General features: G+C 39.1%; 1 protein-coding gene across 2 annotated transcripts in view; it reads right to left on the reverse strand.

The window, feature by feature from the left end:
* Nucleotides 1–24,985, reverse strand: part of znf335 (zinc finger protein 335) — a 69,961-nt gene that overhangs the window by 38,052 nt on the left and 6,924 nt on the right. For both annotated transcript variants that reach the window (XM_087994963.1, XM_087994964.1), the window contains exons 2-13: nucleotides 24,679–24,900; nucleotides 22,786–23,059; nucleotides 22,288–22,365; nucleotides 21,627–21,878; nucleotides 19,490–19,636; nucleotides 15,436–15,588; nucleotides 13,002–13,266; nucleotides 11,959–12,139; nucleotides 8,852–8,964; nucleotides 6,727–6,745; nucleotides 983–1,099; nucleotides 387–463 (exon numbers count right to left, since the gene is read on the reverse strand). In XM_087994963.1, coding sequence (XP_087851089.1) covers nucleotides 387–463; nucleotides 983–1,099; nucleotides 6,727–6,745; nucleotides 8,852–8,964; nucleotides 11,959–12,139; nucleotides 13,002–13,266; nucleotides 15,436–15,588; nucleotides 19,490–19,636; nucleotides 21,627–21,878; nucleotides 22,288–22,365; nucleotides 22,786–23,059; nucleotides 24,679–24,891 — 1,889 coding nt within the window. In that variant the 5' untranslated portion in view covers nucleotides 24,892–24,900. The remainder of the gene's footprint in view (nucleotides 1–386; nucleotides 464–982; nucleotides 1,100–6,726; nucleotides 6,746–8,851; nucleotides 8,965–11,958; nucleotides 12,140–13,001; nucleotides 13,267–15,435; nucleotides 15,589–19,489; nucleotides 19,637–21,626; nucleotides 21,879–22,287; nucleotides 22,366–22,785; nucleotides 23,060–24,678; nucleotides 24,901–24,985) is intronic.

The following is a 24,985-nucleotide window of genomic DNA, read 5'->3' on the forward strand; positions in this document are numbered from 1 at the left end:
ACTGCGTAGAGAAGGAGCAGGCTAAGGCCACTGATCGAGATCAGAGAATATACTCCAATTAGCTTTACTACCTATGTCTAGGTGGAGAAAACAAAAAGCAATGTAGTATTCCCACCCCTAACCCAATGAACATGCAAATCTCATTTTTGGATATTGGGCAAGTCCTGGATGATTCTTTACTGTACTACACACCAGTGGCTTAGCATCACGTGAAAACTCTCAACTTAGACAAGCAAATTTCTCTGGGAACTACATAAAATATAGTAGATTACAACATTACATCTCAACAGCTCAAGTCATGTCAGACTCTGCTCCCGAATAGAAGCCATTTCCTCAAATGTACCATAAAGTACCTTTTACAATGTAACTATAGAAATCAGACCTACCTGCTGTTTCCAAGAGCCTGAATGTGGGTTAGTAGATGCATTTTGAATGTGTACCTCTTCTTAAAAGATTTTCCACACTGAAAAACAAACAAACAATTAAATTATGAGAACTGGTGGCAGAAAATATGTTTGCACATCCTTGGTACTGGTGGGTAGGGAGTGCAGAACAAGGATGTACTTTTCTCAAATCAACCTGAACACATGCGATGTTAGATAGCTGTACTTTCTGTATCCACAGTGGACAGGTAATTAAAACTAGATTGATTGGTTTTTTAGACAAAAATATTCAGGGTTAGAGACCAGACCAGAAAACAAAATGCAGATCAATCACAACCTCACAATGATGGAACAGGACCAATAGGTTGAATGGCTTACTTCTGTCCCGATAATAAAATGCAAAGCTTTAATGAAAAGTCAACTACCAATCAAGTTACCATGTCAAAGAAATGAAATATCAGAACTGCCTTTTGTCCATTAGGTGGTATAGCAACTCTTTATATTGTACTTGGGAGAAAGTTATGAGAATAAAGTTTTATCTTTTAATAAGTTAAAGATCTGCATGTACAGTGATCCACAAGAGTAAGAAATGTCCTAACCTTATCACACATGTGAGGCTTTTCAGCACTGTGTGTCTTTAAGTGCTGTGTGAGCCTTTTCTGCATGGGATAGACTCGATAGCACACAGGACAGGGATAGGAGTTCACTTTGGGCGCCTGTGGGGCAATAAACAGGACAAGCATTCAAGTTAATAAAATCAGAAAGAATGAAAGTTTGTTAACAATTGATTTTACCATCTTCATCATAAAACAATTAAAAAGTCTGCAACTCATCATAAAAGTACTGGAAGAATGTATTGGATCATTCTGTACCTGTAAATTATTAAAAAGATTAGTTTTTTTTAAGGCATGATCTGTGGTATACAAAGACCAACAAATCTTTTTTCTTTAGAAACGCTAATGGACCCACTGCTTACTACCAACAATGTTTGGATTTTGTTAATTCCTTAAAAGGCAGATAAAACTGCTTTTGTTAACTCAAACAGATGTACAGGTACAACATGGGTGGTTGATTAGTTATTCTACAGGAGATCACATTGTAGTCTCCAGATTTGATCTGCAAACAGCAGGAACAACAACTCTTTTTGAAATAAAAACAGGGAGTGTGAAATAAACAGCTGTGTTGTATGGATGAGAAAGACATTCATCCATTTTAATTTAGCTGCCCAAAGAGATTTAATAGCCTCTAACCTACCAACCCTACTGCAGCTTCCAATTAAAAAAGGTGTTCACAGGGTTTTCACTTTACTCAGTAACCCATTCCACGTTACAATCATTGTGTAAAAAACTGACTTGTTTATTATCAGTTTGACTGTTTTCCACTTAGCACACAATAACAGAAGATAGTTCTTGCATTGGCTATCTTGTGTATATTTGTGCAATCATCCCCTCAGAGACTTACTGCCATTATTTTAATCAACCATATCAGATATGTTTTAACACACCTCTGGGACAGGTGGAACTTGAACCCAAACCTTCTAGCTCAAAGAGGGAGGGACACTACCCTTGCGCCACACAATCCTTATCATATTTAAATTCTAACAGCTGCCATAGTGGCATCTGATCTTATGTCCTCAGGATATTAGTCTGGGCCTCTAAAGATCTAGCCCAATGACATTACCACTATGCCACCATCATCCTAGCTTAACTAAAAGGGGGATGAAAGAATGAATACAGTAGACTTATCAGCCAGTGTACTGGCAGCACAATCTTGAAACAGCCACTTCAATTGCTTTCAACTCTATAGAATGGTTTGAGCCTCAGATCTTAACCTTTAATAGGAAAGGTCCATCATCCAATGAAAGTGTTCTTATCTCTCCAATAAGGTTACAAATTAGAATGGTCAAAAATATTTCACTTAGCCATCCCAATATAACATTTGCCCATGCAAACAGAATCACAACAACTCTGACTGGGGATTATCTTGCCATATTACTGACTAAAAGAGGGTTGCAGCCAATAAATTGAGGGCTTGTTCTTTCACACAGTGAATACATAAACAGTTACAGAATTAGAGGCATTTTCACCTTGGTACTTTGCAAATTCCCATAACAAGATAAGGGTTTGAGTTTATTTGGGACAAAATCCTTTATTGAAATTAGATATGCTGAGTTCTGGGAATTTGTATGTTTCTTCCATTTGCAGCCAATACCTGGACATTCTAATACCAAACAAACTGCACCATGTAATTGATCTCTATTTCCCAATCCAGTTATTAGGATTACACAGTGTTCACTTGTGTAGAATCAAGAGGTTGTGTCATGTACTCGCATTCACTTGAAGAGATCAAGATTGCCTAAACAGAGCCCAACTGGATTGGATCCACTGCCAAAGCTAAAAGGACTAAAGTTATAAACCCTCAAGGACACCCAACCCATCCTCTTTATTCTTGGATCTTCCTACACTAAATACCACAGTCAGCCAGTGGATAACAAACAGTCCAGCCTTTACTCAGGCCTGCGAATCAGCTAGCAGTATGCAAAAGTGCAACCCAAGAGACAAATTTAGCGATAGCTCCAAATTGAAAGCATAACAAATTGTGACATGTGCCATGGACCATGGACCAGACCCGACTTCCTCAAAATATTTTAATGTAGCAAAGACCATAACTTTTTCTTATTTTAAAGGTAGATGTGAAGTGCCATGTTCCAGATGTGATGAGACTGGTCAAACTACTCAATATTAAGCAAAACACAATTTATTTAAACACTAACATTAAAATATAGACAAAAGGAAGAGGAATTTAGAGTAACCTAACTATTGGAAAACTTAACAGAGTAATAGATATAGTGTGAATTACTAACTAACTGTTCCAATACAGTAATGTCCCATAAACACAGCCAGTGGCAAAAAGCCAAATTCAGACACATTCTTATATGTAGTTCTCCAATCCAGAAGGAAAAAAAATCCAAAGAAGGCTCAGAAAAAACAGCAGCTAGGAATCATTCACAAATTTCCATTTCTTTTGAGACCCCAAAGGCTACTAAATAAAGAAACCAAAACCCAGAAATCTGGATCTGAGAGAACTGGCCACACACACACACAAGCTGCTTTGATTGTTCCAACTTTAAAAAAAAAAGCCCAAGATTTCACAAGTTGTTTACTTAAGTCATCTTCAGTAGCCAGTTTGTCATCTCTGCCTTACAACCTCCTTCAAAAAAAAACCAGGACAAAATAATCTTTGAAAGTGACCGCATTACCTCACAAGGACAATGGAAGACTTAAAAATGCTGAGTGGAATGGGCAGAAAATAGAACTTGAAGGGAAATGTGACAATTCATTTTGGAAGGATAGCACAGTAAAGTACATTTTCGATAGTAAAAGTCTAATTCACAGGTTAAAGTGAGTAATAGGTCAGAAGGAAGAATGTTGAATGCAAGTTTTGAATCTGGAAAGTTGGAATATAAAAGAGTAGCATTAGATCACTGTTGGAAGCCTCATTTTAGGAAGAATATAGAGCAATACAGATTTATTTGGTTGTTAAAGGGCTTTGTGGGGGGTGCAGTTACACTGGTGCAAAAGACTAGAAGTTATCTTCCCCCCCCCCCTCCAGCTGTAATTGAGACATCTGAGGGGAGATGCAAAGGCATTTAAAGCTTGTAATAACATGAATTCACTGTAGCAACATGCTAATAAGGACACAACTTTGAGATGTTCACAAGAAGAAAGCAAGGTAATTAAATATTTAAAGAATGTAGAACTTTCCCCCTGAAGTATACTTAAAACACTTAAAATAGTACAGAAAACAAAATCAGATAAAAAGGTGATGCAGTTGGAGGGAAAAGCCAATATAGACTTATGGTTCGAATGGCCTGCTTCTACACTGCAGCACTCCATTTTTCTGCTGGAGGGGAAGAGGAGAACTGGTTTCCTCATGCATTCTTTCAGCAGGATGACTTAGTGGTAAGATCAAGGTTATGATCCAACAGGTTTATTTGAAATCACAAGCTTTCGAGCACTGCTCCTTCACCAGGTGCTCCAAATCCCTGAAGGAGGAGCAGTGCTCTGAAAGCTTGCGATTTCAAATAAACCTGTTGGACTATAACCTGGCGGTGTGACTTCTGACTTCCTAAAAACTTGACAGACCTAGTAATCAATGTTGAAAGGATTTGGATATCTTTGTACAGGAGATGTGAAATTAACTTACAGGCAATAATTAGAAAGGCAAATTGTAAGTTCGCCTTTATTACAAAAGAAAATGGAAAACAAGGATAAAGGAAGTTACACAGATAAGATATGGAGCTTTGATGAGACCAGACCTACAAACAGACTTGGCGAGTTAACATGGAGAAAGATATGTCATACTTTGAAAGGGATGCGAAATAGACTGGGTTGATTTCTGAGATTCAGAATGGTGCCTATATGCTATTGAGTTTAGAATAAAGGAGGACTCTCATATCAAAACACAGAAAACTTTACAGGCTTGACATTTAGCTACTGAAAGGTCTTTTACCCAACTGAGGAATCTAGAACTCGGGACTACAATCAGTGTGAGGTCAGCCTTTTTGAAGAAGGCGAGAGACAAAAAAGAAAACTGCAGATACTGGAATTCAAAGTAGACAGGCAGGAGGCTGGAAGAACACAGCAAGCCAGGCAGCATCAGGAGGTAGAGAAGTCAACGTTTCGTGTGTAACCCTTCTTCAAATGCTGGCATTTGGGCATCATGAATGGGCATGATGAGAAAAATGGCTTCCATGTATGCTAAATCATTCTATGATAATCTACAATTACCCAGGTATCAGGGCAATTGTTTTGCATTTGGAAGGGACCCCACAACTCAAAATGTAGGAAGTCAAAAGTTAGTAACTTTTTAATGTGCAATAACCGTTAAAAAAATTAAAATGCCCTTTTTTTAAAAACATCTAGCTTTAAGCTGTCCTATTTAAGTATGAACAAGTCAAGGAAATCAGTTGCATGTCACAAGTTGCTTATCACAGTGGTTAAAAGAAATCTGAAACATCAATTATAATATTTAAAATTATAAACTTATGATGATTAGAACTTGGGCCAGAATTTATGATTGACAACCGCATTTTGCCAAACCTTGGTATCAGTCATAATAAAACGTTTCTTTATCTTCCTTAGCTTATGGAAGTATGCTAGAAATATTACAACTACTCCCATATTAGATCTTAAAAAGCAGAGATATTGGAGTGCAAGCATGTACAATATTTTTAAATCATCATCTGAAACTGCTTCGCGTGAACACCACCTACACATTAGGTAAAACTGCATGGTTTCACCCTAGTGTTATACAGTGCATTCCCTAAAGTTACATCTTGTTTAGGACAAATATAAATTGCTGTTTGATTATTCATTTCTGCAGTGTTTAAGTGGGCATTTGTCGTGGTTTGATCATCTTCGTGAGCTACTGCAATCTGTGTGGCATTCTTTATAATGATTTATACAACTAGATGACTGTACCCTGGTGTGGTCTAGCCAGCTAAGAGTTAACCATTTTGGGTGTAGGTATACGACTGGAGACACAGATTAGATTGGGTAAGGAAATAGCAATTTTATTTCTTTAAATGGAATGTCAACTGAAGGCTTCAGAATTCAAATTCTTAATCTTACATTTCAGGATCTTAACATTCAGTCTCCCTCCGGGCCTTTGGATTACTAGTCAGGCAATCGACCTATATTACTCCAACACAACCTAAAATTTCACATTCTCATTACATTTTCTTGGGGATTTCCTTCTAAATTTTGAGCAAGACCAGCCAATTGTTAAGTGAATTGTTCATTAAAGTGGGACAGGAGTTTGTCATAGAAGTCATGGTAAGCCTGGAGAAATCACTTTATTCAGAGGATATGAGTAGTTAAAACAAATAGTATTGAAACATTTCAAAGACAACTAGATAAATACAAATGGGGTAAAAGAATAGAAGGATATGCTGACAGGGTCAGACAGTGTGAGAGGAGACTTGTGTGCAGCATAAACACTGGCATGAATCCTTTAGGGCTGAAAGAATGTACAGCAGAGTTACAGGCCCATGTTTTGAGATGTGAACCTGAGATCCATTTTGTTTAAGCTATTTAGGTCTTAATGGCCACATTTATAATTCAATGCATGGCTAACAAAGCAAACATCAAAACTAAAACCACAACCAAATACTCTGCTTCACCCAGTCAGATTTGATAAGTGGTAACACTGTAGTAACTGGTAATAATAAGAAAGGCAAAAACTCCAAAGTAATAAATTCATTCACTTGTTTCTTTCTAAGCACCTAATTAGTGAACTTAATGTTCTATGAAAGTCTGGTCAATATTTCATGAAGACTCACCAGATCTGCTTTCTTCTTCCTGGAAAAAAGAAGAAAGGTCACGCTGAAATAAAATATTCTAAAAGGGCAAGTTTAAACACATTTTTACATTCAAAATGTTCCGAGAGATTCAAAATGCTTGATACTAAGCATACCAGTAGACGAACTTGAATAGATTACACAAATTTGTCTCCTCTACACAATATTTTGTACGGTTGATACTTGATTATCATTACTGCACTCAAATACAAGCTGTCCATAATCTTAAAAGGTAGCTAATGGCAGCTGTTTAAACGTAAGCTTATTGAAAGACCTATTCTGAATTTTATTAGAATAGTGAGCAACACTGTTTTCCCTCATGTTTCTCTAACCATCAAGACTGTAGGTGAGGAGCAAAAAAAAAAACCCAAAAGCTTATCCATCAAGGGAATAGTTCCTTAAAAGAACTTCAAGTGAAAGTCAATCATCTCAAATTCCCAGACCCAATTACGGCACCAGCTGCTTCATCAATGATTTTCTATTCATCAGGAGAAATGACTGCATAATGTGCAGCACTATTCAGAACTCTTCAGATACTGGAGTAGTTCATGTTCATCTGTAATAAGATGTGAACAATATACTGAGAAGTAGCACATGACATTCAAGCTCAGACAAGGGCGAGAGGGAATCTACCCATCACCCCTTGACATTCAATGGTATTATCATTGCTGAATCCCTACTATTAATTCCTCGGGGTTAACAGACCAGAAACTAAATTGAAGTACCATGCAAATACCATGGCTACAAGGGCAGGTGTGTGACTAGAAATGCTGTCTCCCCAGAACCTGCCCATCATATACAAGGCACAATTCAAGATTATATTGGAAGACTCCACTTCCCTGAAAAAGCACAGTTCTAACAACATTTAAGAAGCTTGATCCCACCCAGAACAAAAAAAAACTTGCTTGACTGGCACTCAATCCACTACCTTCAAACTTCACTCCCTTCATCGCTTACATACAATGGTGGCAGCATGCATTGTCTACAAGATGCATTGCAATAACTCACCAAGGTTACTTCGCGACTGTGTGACTTCTACCATCAAGAAGGACAAGAGCAACAAATGCATGGGAAAACGTCAACCTGCAAGTTTCCCTACAAGCCACACATACCTGGCTGTAACAATATCACTTTTTAACTATCACAAGGTTAAAATCCTGGAATTCCCTCTCTAATAGCATGGTGCGTCTAAAACTAAGGATTGCAAGTTCAAGGCAGCATTGCAACATCACCTGCTCCAGGGTATTAGGGATTGGGGTACAGATACTGGCCCACACAGTGATGTCCACATCCTGTCAACGAATTAAAATCAGGCAAGGGATGAGTAAAGCCACCAAACACACAGTCTTACCCTAGGAATTAACATGCTGTGGCAAGAACTGCCAGCCACATCAGAAGCCTGCAATGCCTCAACTCAGCAGTCTTGGAAGAGTTCTGGTTGTTGCAGGAATGACTGACACATCAACCACCCTTGTTTGGTGTCTTGGACTGGGGGGGTCACAGGGAGAGAAAAGCAAGGAACTGGTTCCAAATGGGCATCCCTTTGTGTAAAATTCAGTTCCTTGACCACCTACAGGTCACTCTAATTGAGGGATTAATTGGTGGAAGTACAGGTGGTTGATCAAGGATTAACACTGGAGATGGAAAAGCAAGAGGTATGGGTATGTTTCCTATCCTGTCCAAGTCTCTTCCCATTTCAGTCAGCAGAAAATTCTGCTTAGAAAGAAAGACCAGTAGAAAAAAATGAGGTAGAAACAATAAAACCTAGAGTGGTTTGTTTCACTTCCAAAACCTTTCCAGCATCACTCTTTTGCATATCATTTATGATTTTTTTCACTGATGATTTGTATTAATTAGTTTTAGTCAGTGTTATTTATGACCTGCAACTAGTTTCAACTTTTTTTCCATACAAACTGAACTCTATTCAAACGGAGTTGATGAACAGTCAGAATTAAAATAATTTAATTTGTATTTCATGGTAGCACCTTCAAATATTTACTCATTCTTTTGCTGAAATTTAAAGTTTGAAGATCACAATAGGAAAACAAATTCTCAAAACACACTGCTACCGGGTCGAGGTGAGGCACCAATGTCTGGTTTTGCTTACCTCTCCTTAGTGTGAATAGAGGAGTGCCTGAGGACATCTTTCTTGTACACACTTGTATAATCACATTCCTCACATTTGTATGGTTTTGTTCCCACATGATTAAACATGTGCTCCTGTTTGAGAAGGGGTGAGGTCATTATAATTAAATAATGCACCAGAAAAATAAATTGCATCTTGTACTCCCTCCCAATTGACTCACAACATGCCTGATAAAGGGCTTTTGCCCAAAATGTTGATTCTCCTGCTCCTCTGATGCTGCCTGACCTACTCTGCTTTTCCAGCACCTCATTCTTGACTCTAATCTCCAGCATCTGCAGTCCTCACCTTCGTCTCATTATGATGCAGTCCAGCTGTGAATTCATGTTTATAAATTGTGTGTCCTTTATCCCACAAAATAACTCAGGATAAAAATGTATGTTGATCTTTCAAGCTAAGATACCTATTATCCATTGTCTGGGGTGTGCAACCACATTCCAGTGGGTATGTAGTTGAGTGCCAAGGCTGAGCTGCACCCAGGTCTACGACAAACATGAAGATGGATACTGCAGTTGATGGCATCATGGATGAGATGCTGGAAAAGGATTTGTTCTCCTTGCATTTACTACTAGCTTGGAGATGTATTTACTTTTGAAGGAAGCTGCATCCTTTAGTATTTTGTTGCATCAGGTCAAGTGATCCTGGGCAAAATGCCTCCCAGGATTCAGGGTGGATATCAGTGTGTCTAAGCAAAGCCTTTTGAGTATTCTGACATCCGTGACAGCACATACTAGACTTGAGTTTTCCATTGAAGAATTACTTTGATAAGCAACTGTGAGCCATTTTGGCTACCAGACTAGTTCAACTCAGTTCCAACTGTCATCACAGTGTGGATGCTGGGAATGTCAATTCAGGTTAGCACCTCAATATTAGTCTTTCATCCTGTCAGCTCACTTGGGCTTATGCCCAAAACATCGATTCTCCTGCTCCTCGGATGCTGCCTGACCTGTTTTTTTCCAACACCATACTTTTCAAATCAGACCTTCAGAAGCCAAGATAAAGTTCTCAGTTGCAGCAAGCAACTCTTGAGTCTTGGTTAAGGGCTGATTTCCTCTATATAAAGGCAGATTTGATTTCTGTGCTACAAATGGCTGTCAGAAATTACATGGTAAGGTGGCCCCATCAGTCAAGGGCTACCAAGGACAGTCCAGGGCCTTGGCCATGGTCAGTCATCCCCAGGAGGTCATCACTGACAGAGGATAAGTCAGACTGCAATCTGGGAGTGAATCAAGGTCCAACCTACAGGACATTTGCTTCAGGCAGGCAGTCAGGCAGGCAGTCAGGCAGGCAGACTTGTGAGGCATCAGCCAGGCAGCTGCAAGGAAAGTGGTCAGGAGTCTGGTCAGTCATGACTTGGGGCTGAGTGTCAAATTTGGTCAGAGGGTCAATCAATCAGTCAATCAATCATGTTGGTCTGTAAGCTGGTGGGGAGGGTTAATAGGAGGCTCGGGTGGATATACTGGTGTGGTGGGAGATGGGGGTGGTAGAGGGAACGGAGTGAAGCCAGAAGAACAGTTTATGAGTTGCGACAAGGTTGGTACTGGGGGTGGGGAGGTGGTAGTGGAGGTATAAGGTGGGGTTTGGGGTGTAAAGCAGTACAGAATGACAGGGCATTGAAGGTGATGGGCAGGGGATTATTTGCAGTAAAGACCACCTTGGCCTTGGAGAGGAGGAACGTACAGGGCTACTGTGGGCATTTAGGTGGCAAGGAGTGAAGTAAGAGGCAGAATTCCATATGATGAGACAAAATTGCTGAAAGTTGTTGTCCAGTTTGATCAAATTAAAAGTGTAATGTAGACCAAAAAATGTCACAACTTAAAATGTGTGCAATCTACAGATTGTATGGACTATGTCAGTTAATCATGTCACATCAGGGGCAACATTAGAAGGTTTGCAAATATTTTTCACTCCGTTTACTGACCAAATGTTGTCCAATACCTCTTCAAGGTAGGACTGAAGAGATAATGCAATGATAGAACAGCTCGCAAATGACATATTTTGGTGGTCACATTTTAATATTTTGTTTGACAGTCTTAATGACTCGGATGGGAGAAAGCGAGGACTGCAGATCCTGGAGAGTCAGAATTGAAAAGTGTGGCACTGGAAAAGCACAGGTTAGGCAGCTTCTGAGGAGGACAGTGGACATTTTGGGCAGAAGCCCTTCATCAGCAGTTCAGGGAGAGGGCACTGAAAGATTAAAAAAAAACGGTGGGGGGGTTACTGGGAAGGTGATAGGTGAATGCAGGTAGGTGGTGATTGTGGGATGGTGGAGCAGATAGGTAGGGAGAAAGATGGACAGGTGGGATAGGTCAAGAAAGTGGTGCTGAGTTGGAGGGTTGGATCTGGGATGAAGTTGGGGTGGGGGGGGGGGGGGGGGTAGAGATTTGGAAACTAGGTGAAGTTGACATTGATGCCACGTGGTTGAAGGGTCCCAAGGCTGAAGATGAGGCGTTCTTCCTCTAGTCGTCGGGTTGCTTGGATTTGGCTGTGGAGGTGGCCCAGGGCAACTGGAGGAAGAATGCCTCATCTTCCATCTTGGATGCTTCAAGCACATGACATCAACGTCGACTTCACTAGTTTTCAAATCTCCCCTCCCCCCACCTCATCCCAGATCCAACCCTCCAACTTGGCACCGCGTTCTTGAACTGCCCACGTATATGCTCCATTTCCCCCCACCAACCTATCGCTTTGCAGCTACCTTCTCCCTAGCCCTAGCCCCACACCCTTATTTATTTCTCAAGCCCCACTCCCCATGCAACCACATTCCTGAAGAAGGGCTTATGCCCAAAACGTCAACTCTCCTGCTCCTCGGATGCTACCTGACCTGCTGTGCTTTTCCAGTGCCACACTTTTCAACTTAAAGACTTGGCTACCAAATGGATATAAGAGGAAAAACAAGTCACAGAAAAACATTCAGAAATAAATGCACCAAAGGATTTAAATGGAAAAACTCTGGGGAGAGAGGGAGATAAAGAAACACCAAATTTTGGTTCTCTTAAGTTCTGACTTTCTTTTTTAAACCTTAACAGAAGTTATGATGCCACAGTTTAAGTTAGAGGGGTACCACTGACCTTCAGAGATGACCAACGCTTGCACCGATAGCTGCACTGCATGCACTTGAAGCGTTCTGGATCATTCCCCTCATGTGAATCAATATGAAATCTTAAGTCTTCTTGTGTCAGGAAACGGGAGCCACAGATCCGACAGTGATGAGGCCTCATTAGGGGCTTACTGGATCTATAGTAATTGTACCTTTGGATACACATACCAATTGAGTCAGATTTTAAGAATTTTCTAAAATTTAGATCATAAGCATAAGTATTCATTTAGTATCAATCTGGAAAAATAAAATAAGAAAATTTTACACTACGTTCAATTTTCTACTTTTCAACGTGATCATATAAGTTAGAATATTGAAATGAGAACTGGAAACAATATATTGAAAGAAACTGTACTTGAGAGAAGGGAAGCAAACAAAGGAATTCTGTCACTCAAAAATACCAACCTTTGTCAACAATATCATCAGATGGCAGCAGTGTTGAGGAATCTTTTGATAGTGGTCAGAACAGAGTAGCTTCACCCACACTAGTTTCTAGAAGTTTGCTTACGTTGAATGTGAGCAAGGGGTAGCTGCCATAAAATGTCATAAAGGAGTAGCTAGATGGAAGGAATCTCCAGTTGTGGCTTTTTCAAAGTTCTTCTCTAGTCAGAGGAAAAGGAAATTGGACAATTGCTTGGTAGCACTTCCTTCCCCAAATGAAAGACATGTAATGCTTCTAAGGTATAACAAGGTGTGACACCAAATTATTACAAGTTCCCGATTTCAACTTCTTTGATTTAACAGTTTTCAGAACATGGGGAGTTGGGCAGGGACTATTGTCATTGAACTCAGACATGCCAGATACAGTACTTGCAGAAACGTGACAATCATTTATCTAGTATTACTGAGCTGCATTCATATTAGTAGCATGACAGACACTGAAATAGAAGTGCAGGTACTGACATCAAACAGCATCAACAAATTCCACTTGTATGAGTAAGATGCTGTTCAGCAGGCATATTTTTTTAAAACTTTAAATACTAAGGCAACAATTCGAGCCATCAACTAGTTTACCTGCGCCCCAAATAGCCTCGGTACTTCCTCCTGCCAAACCTCTTGGGTGGGCGACCACGTCGTCTCGAATGCTTGTAAGGTAGCTCGTTGGTGTTTGATGATGGGTCTTTGTTCTCAGAATCCGACTGACTGATCCCTGACTCAGCTACCATCTCATTGCCTGCTGACACATCCCCATTCTCTTGTGCAGTTGAGCTAGCTGCTTCAGAACTCTGGAGGTCCATCGTGTTCGACTGGGAGGTGACAAGTGCTTCAACCTCTGCTCCTGTTTCGTAATAAGACAATGGGTCAATCAAGGCTTAAACAGAAAACAATTAAAACGGTGGATTTTCGGGAGGAAAGCTCGAAATTCTCAGCATCTATAGAAAGAAAGAAAACCAAAATTAATGCTTCAGATCTATGGCCATTCAAAGTTATAGACCTTGATATGTTAACACTTGCACTCTATCCTGGAGTACTTCCAGTGTTTTATTTTTATTTTAGCACCTCATTTCGAGCAGCAGTATTTTGTTTTTGGTCATTTTGACGAGGGCCCTTAAAATTGGGAAGAGATTCGACAAAAATGGAAGCTTTAGCAAAAATTGGCAAGGTGCAGGGTACAATAGCTGAAGGCTGTGTTACTGACAAAGCAGCTAAGGAAAAGAAATTGAAGCGTGGACCAGAGTTAGAAAGTCTGGGACATAACACCAGAGGAGTTTACACAAGGCTGATTAAAAAAGGACAAACATTTTATCATCATTGGACTACCAGCCATTGGAGGTTTGTAAAACACAACCGTGGGTAGAATAGGCAAGCATAATTTACCACAGCATTAAATGCTGGCAACAGTCTTGGATGAGCAAGAGTTTGTATAAGGAATTCAGAAGTCTACATGAAGTGCAGTGAATGGATATGCGAGCTAAGGCTCAATAGTAGCACATCAGTCAGAGGCAAGATGATGGATTCAAACCTCACTTCAAACACTTAGGCTGACACTCCTCGTTTCAGTTCAATCAATCAAGTTTCATATAAATTTAGCCGTGGAGAATACTGCAGGCAGAATTGTTATACTATGCAATATAGACCTCATTATTCAGTGATCAGGCATTTTGATTCTTCCCTCTTACAGATGTACCAGATCCTGTGCAAAGAGGTAGCGTACATATGCTAATGTGACCTGTCTAATACTTAGCATTGAATCAACATGACTATAACAGTGCAACTGGTCAGGAATATTTCACTGGTTGTGAAGCACTTGGAATGTCATAAAGGTATTATTATAAATGCATATTCAATCTGGCTTTACTAAAGTCAAGCAAAACTGTAAATGTAGGTTTCAAAGGCAAAAATGAAATATACTGTAAATGGAATCAAATATAGATAGCCCCTGTTATGGATTAGGTGCAGAGCTCGAATCAAAGTAAGAGTCAAACAAAACATTAAGGCTGTGCACTACTGAGTTACCAATGAGAAACTACAATGTTGAATGGTATAAAGGTGTGGAGTATGAGATGAAGATGTGAAGCCTTTAGTAGGAGAAACGGATCAGGATGGCTCTGCTGTTGCTGCTACAAGTTGGTTAAATGTCTGGATTGTTCATGATGTGCAACTGCAGCACCCTATTTTAGCCTTACTTTTCTCTCCAAAGAAACTGAACATGTTTGCTCTTCCCAAATTCAGGTTAGTCTTTTCCAACTTCATGTTTGAACCCTCCAACAGGTTTTCAATCCTGATAGATCACTGAAATGGCCCAAATTGAAGCTAACAATTACCCTGTAATCTTTGAGATGTTAACAACATTTTTGACAGTGATCCATCACCACCAACTTCTCTGCACCGTTGTCCAGTTAATTGAGATTCTGTTCATCTCATTCATACTTACTCAGTCCACTTTGACAGAATTTTTCCTTCCCATTTCTAAAATCTATGCCATCTTTGAGATCTATCTTTAGCTACATGGTTATTTCTCATTTATGTACTGCCTTTTAAAAATCACACCAAGTTCCAATTGTTTGCTGAAGATACAAAGTTCTATTCCTTCACCACTTCTCTCAACATCACAATTGTTTATGTTGACAATCAGTAATGAAAGACCTAAAAATAACTTGAGCAACATATCGGACTGAGTTGAACATCCAGCAATATAGACTCTCTAGTCTGTAACAGTCAGTCACTTACCCCTGCTATTTCCTCAGTCTGTTTGCTTCCATGTTGTCATGATCCACTTTGTACTCTCCATTAATTTGAACTTATTCAAGTTCTGCCATTTGTATCTTCATATCATATATACACATCACCCCAATCTTCTGTTGCCCTTACTTGGTCTGGCTTACACAACTCCAGATGCACAACAATGTGGTTGACTCAACTGCCCTCTGAACAACTGGAGATGAGCAATGAATGCTGGACTAGTGAGTGATGCCAATAATCTTTTTTTAAAAAAGTAAAAATTTACCATCAATCCCAGACATTGCCTCTGTCCGCAAAACTTTGCGAGGTCTCCCAGGACGCCTCCGAGGCCGGTCACTGGTCGAAGTTGTGACGTTGCGATTGTAATTTGGTTGCCTTCCACGCGTCTCATCTTCTGCTGGGTTATAATCACTATCAGCTAAAATGAACACACAAACGTACCAATTAGGAGTAGCGGCAGGTCACCCAGCCTTTTGGACTTGTTCAAGGTTATGGCTGACCAGATTACTCAAAATTCCAGCACATCCCTGATGACTTTTCATCCACTTGCTCATTAAGAATCCACTTACCATTGCCTTTCAAATTATTCAATAATTCTGCATCTACCATCTCTTAAGGAAGAAGAGATTTCCAAATACCCATTATACTCAGTTTCTCATCGGTCTTAAATGGGTAATCTCCCATTTTCAATGAGTGACCTTAGCTCCAGATTCTCCCACAACAGGGATCACACTTTATATATACTCCCTGTCAAGACTGCACAGAATTCACGGGAGATCCTGAATATTACAAACAAGTTATCTTATTTTTCTAAACTCCAGCAGATACAAGACTAGCACATACAACCTTTCCTCATTAGACAAACCAACTCATTCCCAGTATTAGTCCAATAAATGTTCTCTGAAGGGATTTTACATTCTTCCTTAAATAAAGACAACTAATATTAGACACAGTACTGTATGCATGATCTCACCAATAGCCTGTATAACTCAAGCATAACCTTACTTTTGCATTAAATTTCCCTTCAATAATAACATTTCATTAACTTCCCCAACTAACTTTGTGTGGATGCACACCAGATTTTTGAGATTCATGCTCTAGGACACTCATGCCTCTGCAATTTCTTATCATTTAACAAATAGCTTTATGGATATTCCTGACAAAATTGAAAATTTCATAGATTTCACGTCATATTCCATTTGCCAGATTTTTGCCAACTCGCTGAACCTTCCAATATTCTTTGCAGCTTCCTTATGTGTTCTTCATGATTGAATTTCTTACCTATCTTTGTGTCATCAGCAAATTTTAACAACCATACATTTGGTCACTTCATTCATGTAATTTGTATAGACTGTAAAAGGTGGAGGTCCTGGCACTGACCTTGATGGCACCACACTTGTTACAGCCTGCCAATCTAATGAGGCCCTATGTTAACTCAACCATTCAATTTTCTATTTATGGCATTATGTTACAGCCTACACCATGAGCTTTCAGTGACTTTGATACAGCTCCTTATCAAGTGCCTTCTGGAAATCCCAATACAGTATATTCATTGGTTTTCTTTTACCTATGACACATTACTTCTTCAAAAGTTTAAGATACTGGTGAAGCATGATTTCCCTTCCACAAAACCATGTAGACTGTGCCTGATGGCTTTGAATGTTTCCCCCACATTCTGTACTAAGAACTTTTTTAATAATAGTTAAGATTTTTTGTAAAGAAAATATTCAGCTAACTGGTCTGTAGTCAGAAGACCTTAACCTCAGGCATGCGACTATATCCTGGAATCAAGTCTCCAGGCAACGTTTACACTCCACCATCTAGCAGTGTCTGCAGTTAGGTCTCCACCTCAAACTTTGAACTGAAGTTGATCAAACGTATTTGCTCTGGTTCACACTTGCATCCAGGAGATATCACAAACTGCAGCTGTGACACATCAACATTCTGTCATCCTTGATGAGTTCTAATTATTTTATTCTGTCAATTGTTTATTTTCCTTTTCTATATTTTTTTAAACTTTAACATCAGCTCCTGTCCTATTTTGAACCTTAGCTGTTCATTAAGAATCCGATCACCAGTTAACTTCTCAGTAGATCATCAGTTAATTTCTCTGTAGTAGAGAAATGACTAATTACTAGGAGGTGAAAATTTAGAAAAAGCAAATTAAATGAGCATCTCCTTCCCCTCCTCACCTAACTCTTTTGCTTTCCCAACTCTTAGTACTGAGTGGGCCTTCAAACAGAGTGCGAAGTCACACTCAGAATTTTCTCCTTATTTGCTTGGAAACAGAACAGATAGCTCAGTCCTGGGTATAAAAAGAGTTTGAGCTGGGATTACTTATATAACTAACTTTCCCTGCTTTCAAGCAGAGAGCACTTATGTATTCCATCCATGATTAAACATGGATGAAATGTAGAATTTAATCAGTAAATCATTGAACATTAAATGTAAAGTACAGACAAAATTAAACTTTTAGGAAGAGATTAAAAACACATCCATTGAACTCTCAGCACTCTGTTCAAAGAAATCATTTTCTAGAATGGAGCAGTCAATCTATCAGCCTGAAGGTGCAAAGCAGCAAAACGTTCTTAAAACTGATCAACTGATGCCTTTGCTTTTCAAACAGTGGATCACAAAAATATAAAATTTTGATGTACATTTGACATACTTTTCTGAATAGGAAATGCTAAGCAGGTCCAGCAGTATCAGTAGAGAGAAAGACAGTTAACATTAGGGCAGCACGGTGGCTCAATGGTTAGCACTGCTGCCTTACAGCATCAGAGACCAGTGTTCAATTCCAACTTTGGATGACTTTGTGTGTCGAGTTTGCACATTCTCCCCATGTCTATACGAGTTGCCTCCGGGTGCTCTGGTTTCCTCCCACAATCCAAAGACTTACAGGTTAGGTGAATTGGTCATGCTAAATTGACCATAATGTTCAGGGATGTGTAGGTTAGGTGCATAAATCAGGGGTAAATATAGGGTAGGGGAATGGGTCTGGGTAGGTTACTCTTCGGAGGGTCAGTGTGAACTTGTTGGGCCGATAGAATCCCTACAGGGTGGAAACAGGCCTATGATTTCTGGAATATGACCTTTTGTCAGAAAAGGGAAAAAAAAGAAATCAGAATTAAAATTCTAAAATATTGTTCTATTTTTCTACCCACAGATGCTGCCAGACCTGAAATTTACAGCATGTTCTGTTTTGTTTCAGATTTTCAGCATCTGTGGTATTTTGCTTTTGCACATACTTCAGGACTCCATGCTTGACGATTGTCACATTTAAGTTACACTGCCTCGTAAGTTCACAATCAACCTAGCCCATCTAAAACTAGCCCATCTAGTTTCTCATTTGGAACTCTCAGCAAACAAGTTCAGATCAATGTCTGTACTAATTTCATAGCACAACCAACTTGAATAAACCAGCGATTTGTAAAAATCACTCCCTCCCATGTTAGTACCATGGTGACTCCTAACCACATGCTGCCTGTTAGTTGTTTCTAAGTAGGAGTACACAGATCTAAAACATCACTGTGGGACTTCTCCAAATACAACATCAAATATAACTGCAACAATTCTACAATCTTGAATAGCTCATCTACATTGATTGTACTGAGATGAGCAGCAGTAAATGAGGTCCATATCAATGGAGATGGATATTCAAAAAAATAGCTGTTTTGCATCTAAAATAATTGGCAAAAGTTGAAAAAAGCGCTTTAGCCTCAACTCAAAAGGGATTATTACTGTGCAATTAAGTGGAGCCATTTCTGACCTGCAATCATTTGAATAGCGAAACAGTATGAAGAGAGGACACATTACTTTCCAAAATTACCTGAATGAGCATGGAATTAGACCCAAACTCAACAGACTAAGTTAAAAATCACACAACACCAGGTTATAGTCCAACAGGTTTAAATGGAAGCACACTAGCTTTCTAGTGTGCTTCCAATTAAACCTGTTGGACTATAACCTGGTGTTGTGAGATTTTTAACTTTGTACACCCCAGTCCAACACTGGCATCTCCAAATCATCAATAGACTAAGAACTTATTACAGAAATAAAGGAATCCATCTGGACTTTTTAAACTAGTGGGACTAAAATCATCAGCTTGTAATATGGCAATGGAATCACATTCAAACCTGCAAACAGATTAGCATTTTTCTTGCTTCAATTATGCAGAAATTCAGCATATTGACACATAACCAGGTGTCAACTCTTTTTCTTTCTTTCAACTGCGGACTGTTGTGCCATCTCCTGTTCTTCTTTCCTTCCGAAACAAGCACACTTAAATGTCTGTTCCCAAATTTCTCAGGATGCATTACCTTCTCTGTCATCAATGGCTCCAGCGTCCACAATGTCATCATCCTCTTCATCTTGCTCTTGTTCCTGAGCCTTAGTTTCCTCTGGTCTTGGTGATGCACTATGCTTCCTTGGCCGGCCCCTTCCTCTCTTCTTAGACAGAAAACCACCTAGGAATTGGCAAGGATGTTCAAATAAAAGTTTAGTTTTACCTCCCCATACACCTAGTTCCATTCAACTATAATCGGTAACAAATGACAGAAGTATATTAGTTTCGACAACAAAAACACATGCATTCAGAGATTTTAAAATACACCTTTGCATTCAACTAAATAAAGTTAGATTCCTGAATCCTGCAAAGGCACAAAAAGGACTGTTGAGGTAAATTTAAGTAATCCAAATCTAAAACAAAAGGAATTCCACATTTTTATTTTTTTAAAAATCTGTACTTCTCTTACATCTTTGATTTACTTGTTGAGACAATACCAGATGACAGAGGATTTGCTTACTGCAGAGTTTGTAGGCTCTTGTTAATCAAGCTTTTTATCTACCAGAATCCAACAAATCACCTGTGTGGCATGCTTGCAAGTTGAGCACTCAATTCCAATTGTATCATACACAGAAACTACTGTGTATGAGGATAGGGAGGATAGGGAATGCAACATAGAAAGGAGATGCAAGATGCAATAAACTAATTATAGCTTTGGTAAACATTTTTTAGGGAGCCTGTTTTTGCTGCTCTGTTCAAATGATATCCAGTATGGAGGAGCAGAAATTTCCTTTAATTAGCAGGAAGACCAAAGATAATCAAACATCTCTCCCTAGCCACTTAGTCTAGCCCATCTTCAGTCCAAGGCTGAGCTGTATTACTCACTTTAAGATTTTTCCATCTACCCTAAAGGTGAGCTTCACCACACACTCCCTACAAATCACCACTCTCTATCTTTGCTTCAATTTACCTGATGTTGAAATCCTCACCCCTACCATTGATGGAGCCACTACTCTCCAGATCTCCCATAGAAAAATTAGCTTCTCCAAAGCTCCCCCTGCTCATATCCAGATTCTCATGAAATGCCATTCACCCAGCATCCATATGCTCTGATTTGCATTGCCTTCAAATCTGGTATTTTACAATTCTCATCTCTGAGTTACAAAAAAAAATTGCTCCACAATCTTTGCCCATTCAATCCAAGATATCACTACTCCTTCAACTTTTTTTTTGCATTCTAGTTTCATTACTCCACCATTGGCTTTAGAACTCCCTCCCTTGATGTTTCTGCCCGTCTTATGTCATTCCTTTCAAAAACAAACCTCTCTAACAAAGCTTTACATCATAATATTTCTCAGAGTCTTCATTGCCAAATGTCATCTGATATTGCTCCTTTGGATATTCTTACTATGCTAAAGACACTATATAAAATTAACGGTGCGCTTCTGGAGATGATGGTATTGTTCCATCAACTCACTGGATTCAGAAGAGTATGGTTTCTCAACTCCAGTGACATTCCACAATCTGGTAGACACTTGGCATAGCAGGATCATGCAGGGACCAAAGATGAAGAATAGGTGGGCAAACAAAGACCTCACAGGGAGATTTTCAGATGCTGATCAGTTGTTTGGAAACAGACTAAAAACAGATTGCTGTTTAAAAGCTTGGCTTGACATCCAAAAACAGCATGGACATAAATCTGCCCTTAGCAAAAATTGAGGCTAACAGAGTTAAATAATTACAAAATATTGGAAACTTGAAACAAACACAAAGCTGGAGAAATTCAGCCAATCTAGCAGCGTCTCTGGAGAGAGAAGCAGAGTTAACATTGAGCCCAGTAGGACCCTTCTTCAAACTCTGTTTCTCTCTCCACATAGGCAGCCAGACCTGCAGAGTTTCTCCAGCATTTTCTATACTAGTTTGCTGACACACTGTGTTGAGTGACCAGACCGCAGTTCTGTCTTTGTTTAATATCTAACTCAAATACTTGTTGACTGTTCTATGCTCAAATAGTACTGTACCTGACATTATCAGAGGTTAGTAAAAGGGAAAAAAAAAGAAGTTTTTAAACAACTGATTTTAGAGGTAAAAAACTTTGAGGAAATACCAACATTTTCTAAATTTACACAGTAGATATCAAACATGGGTAATGACATTGGATTGACAATTACCAATGTTGAGATGTCGATCCTTCATATGATTGATGAGATTGTCCTTAGAGATGCTTTTATATGGACACATCTTGCACTTGAACTGCTGCACCACCACCACCTCCATCATGTCTTCCAGGTTAGTCAAGTCATGCTGCTCAAGATGGTCTGCACAAGTGGATGTTGGGCCTTCTCCTAATCCATCACCTGACACATTGGAAAGCCTGGAGCTAGACATCTGAGAGTTGGACATTTGGGAATCAATAGGACCACCTAAAAATACATATTAGATGGTCAAAGTTAGGGGTAGCTGGGCACCAAAAACTGTAGAAATAAATCACCTGGAACAAGGGATCTAATTATGTTTTATTTCCCCACCCAGAGACATTGAGAACAATGGACTGCGAAAAGTCAGATTTTGTAATTTTGTAGACAATGACAAAAACACTCCAGCAGATGATGATAAATCGAGCCATCACTTAGTGACTTGCAAGACTCCAGCAATTTAAACATCAGTACAATTAATACACCTATTATAAAAAGTGAAGTCAAGTGTACAGTGTACTGATGAAAATTTAAAATTACCATCCAATACAGAAGAAAAATATTATTACTTTTGTAGAAAACTGGTGCACTCTTTTAAATTCATTAAAAGAATACTCCAGCAAAGTAAAATTCTCACCATCATCAGGATATGGCAGCACAAGATACTGCGTGACTTCAGCTCCTTCATCCCCTGCACTTGTAACAGCGATACAACCTTGGCAAAGTACAAATCATCACAGTCAATGACACAGTGCAGCTTATTCATTTAAAATGCAAGAAGTCAGATATAAAAACATGAAAAGATGCAGAAAACATCTTAAATGAGCACTTTCAGTATAATGTTGCAAATTGATGATAGCCAATACGTTATCCAATAACCAAAACATTAAGGTGCCTTTTCCTGGTTTTAATAAATCATTTTATTTCCCCATTAAAAGAAAATGAGAATGAATCAAACAATCCATTGATTTATTTTTACCAGGTATTCCCACTTAATAAGCTCCAATTGTATCAAGGTCCCCTTTACAGAGCAGTAATCAATTTACAGAGTAATATCTAATAAGTAGTATCTTTATTTGAGAGATAAATAATCACCAGGAATGACCTCCATTGAGAGTATTCCAAACGCACTCACTCTGCATAATGTCAGGCCCAATTGTAGATTCTATAATTTTATCAATAGCTGATCCAAGATCGGAGGACGTAGAAGCAGTCGAGTCTGACACGAACATGGTACCATCTGGTGCCACACTGGAATGGACCAGTACTTGGGCAGATTCAGACACCATGATAGACTGTGTAACTGTAGAGACACTGGACACAATGGTGGACTGAGCAACTGAAGAGGAGTCTGGAAGATGTGTGATGGTTCTGACATCTGTACTGGAACTAGTTTCTGGAACTAACTCCTGGAATATCAGAGCAAAAGGAAAGAAGATAATGAGCATATTTTGGGTTCACTGTAATCAAAGATAATTCAGAGCACTACATGGAATTATCGTCCGAAAAATCTTTCCCCCAGTTAACTGCATGATGAAACAAAGAAATACGAAAAAGAGCATTTGGTCCACTCAGCCTGCTCCATCATTCAATACAATCATGCAGATAGACTATCTTAACACATTAATCTCACTCTCTCTATCCACATACCTTGCAACATCTTTGGTGTGAAAACTATTTTTTTACGTAAATATATTCAATGACTTGGCCTCTACCATCTTTTGTGGTAGAAAATTCTATAGGGTCACCAGCCTGAGTGACCTATATCCTTAGGTCATGGCTACTACCTTCTAAACATTCCCAGCTTACATAGCCAGAATTTTGTGTGTCAAAGAGATCCACTCTCATTCTTCTGAACTCCAGTGAACGCAGACACTTATTAAAACATGGAGTGAAAAATCACAGCTTCTTCCAAAAGACTGCTGTATTCCAATTGATACCAACAATATATAATCACTGTAAAGGAGTTTTGTTCTTCATCCAAACATAATTTACATTTTAGAATTTAAAACAGACATTGATAATTTTATCTACAAAAAAAGGACAGCAATATCAATGTGTGCCCAGTTTCAGTTAACAGTATAATTTAGAGTACCCAGATTTCCAACAGAGCAAGTGATCACTTTTCCAATTAGTTGCTGCTTTGGTAAAGGTCCTCTTTTGTCTGGTTATCCTTTATGAAGTATTTGATTTTACTTAACATTATAGTGACACAATAGAGATGAGATGCAAATATTAATTAATATTTAATTTCAGTTATGATCACAAAAAGTGACAAAACAACATGCGCCCCATTGCAAAGAAATGTTTACTTGTTACAAGTGACATGATTCACTGAAATTGCATGCTTTTTAAAAATTCATTGATGTTGGTGTCACTAGCCAGCCAGCATTTATTGCCCTTCCCTGATTGCTGTGGGTCCGGGTCTAGAGCCAGATGTAGGTCAGTCCAGGTAAGAATGACAAATTTCTTTCCTTAAAAGAGCATTAAGGAACTGATTGCATTTTTACAACAATTAACAGCGATTACATCAAATTGAAATTTCACATCTGATGTAGGATTTAAACCCACGCACCAACATCACTAACTGGATTCTGGATTACTAATCCAATGACACTACTACCCATATCACATTCACCTGATTAAAAGAAATTAGCATTGGACAAATTAGCATTGCTCAAATGCCCAAATTCAGTAAATTGTTTGGACTCAAAATTTTCATTTTAAAAAGGAGCTAAAAATTAAAATAGCTAAATGAATTACACTGTAGTTGTGAACTACCTCATCATGGATCTGTTAAAGAACTGCAAACCAGTCATTTTGAATGGGAAGAATCAGCATTAAACCAATGTACTGAGCTTCCCACCTGGAAATTGACTGATGGATGCCCAACTCCTGCATTTAGACAATTTAACTTTTGCCAAGCTGCTTATCAGAGGATTTCAAGTTAGTCTAATACCATACAAAACCACACATTGAGACAGTATAATAAATATTCAATGATCAAGTTCCACATAGGATGCCATACCACTGATTCTTCAGAGCTCTGACCAACACCAGAATCAACCCCTGAGCCATTGTCTGCCTCGATTGCTACGCCAAGGGTGGTAACTGTGTCACTGCTGTCTGCAGATACTGCCTCAGACGTCTCCACTGCTATGCCACTCTCAGAGGGCTCTTCCTGCCCTGAGGGAGCAGCATCGCTGCTGCTCTGTACTGCATTATCCTCCAGCTCCATCATGTCAGCTATCTGTAAAAAATAAAATATCTGCAGTGAGACAGCAGTAGTGACAGGGACGGTCAGAGAGGGCTGTTTATTTGAAATGTTACACTGG

This window comes from Chiloscyllium plagiosum, unplaced genomic scaffold (assembly GCF_037043375.1).
Source record: "Chiloscyllium plagiosum isolate Xiang-an unplaced genomic scaffold, Cpla_swu_hap1 HiC_scaffold_15, whole genome shotgun sequence".
NCBI lineage: Eukaryota > Metazoa > Chordata > Chondrichthyes > Orectolobiformes > Hemiscylliidae > Chiloscyllium > Chiloscyllium plagiosum.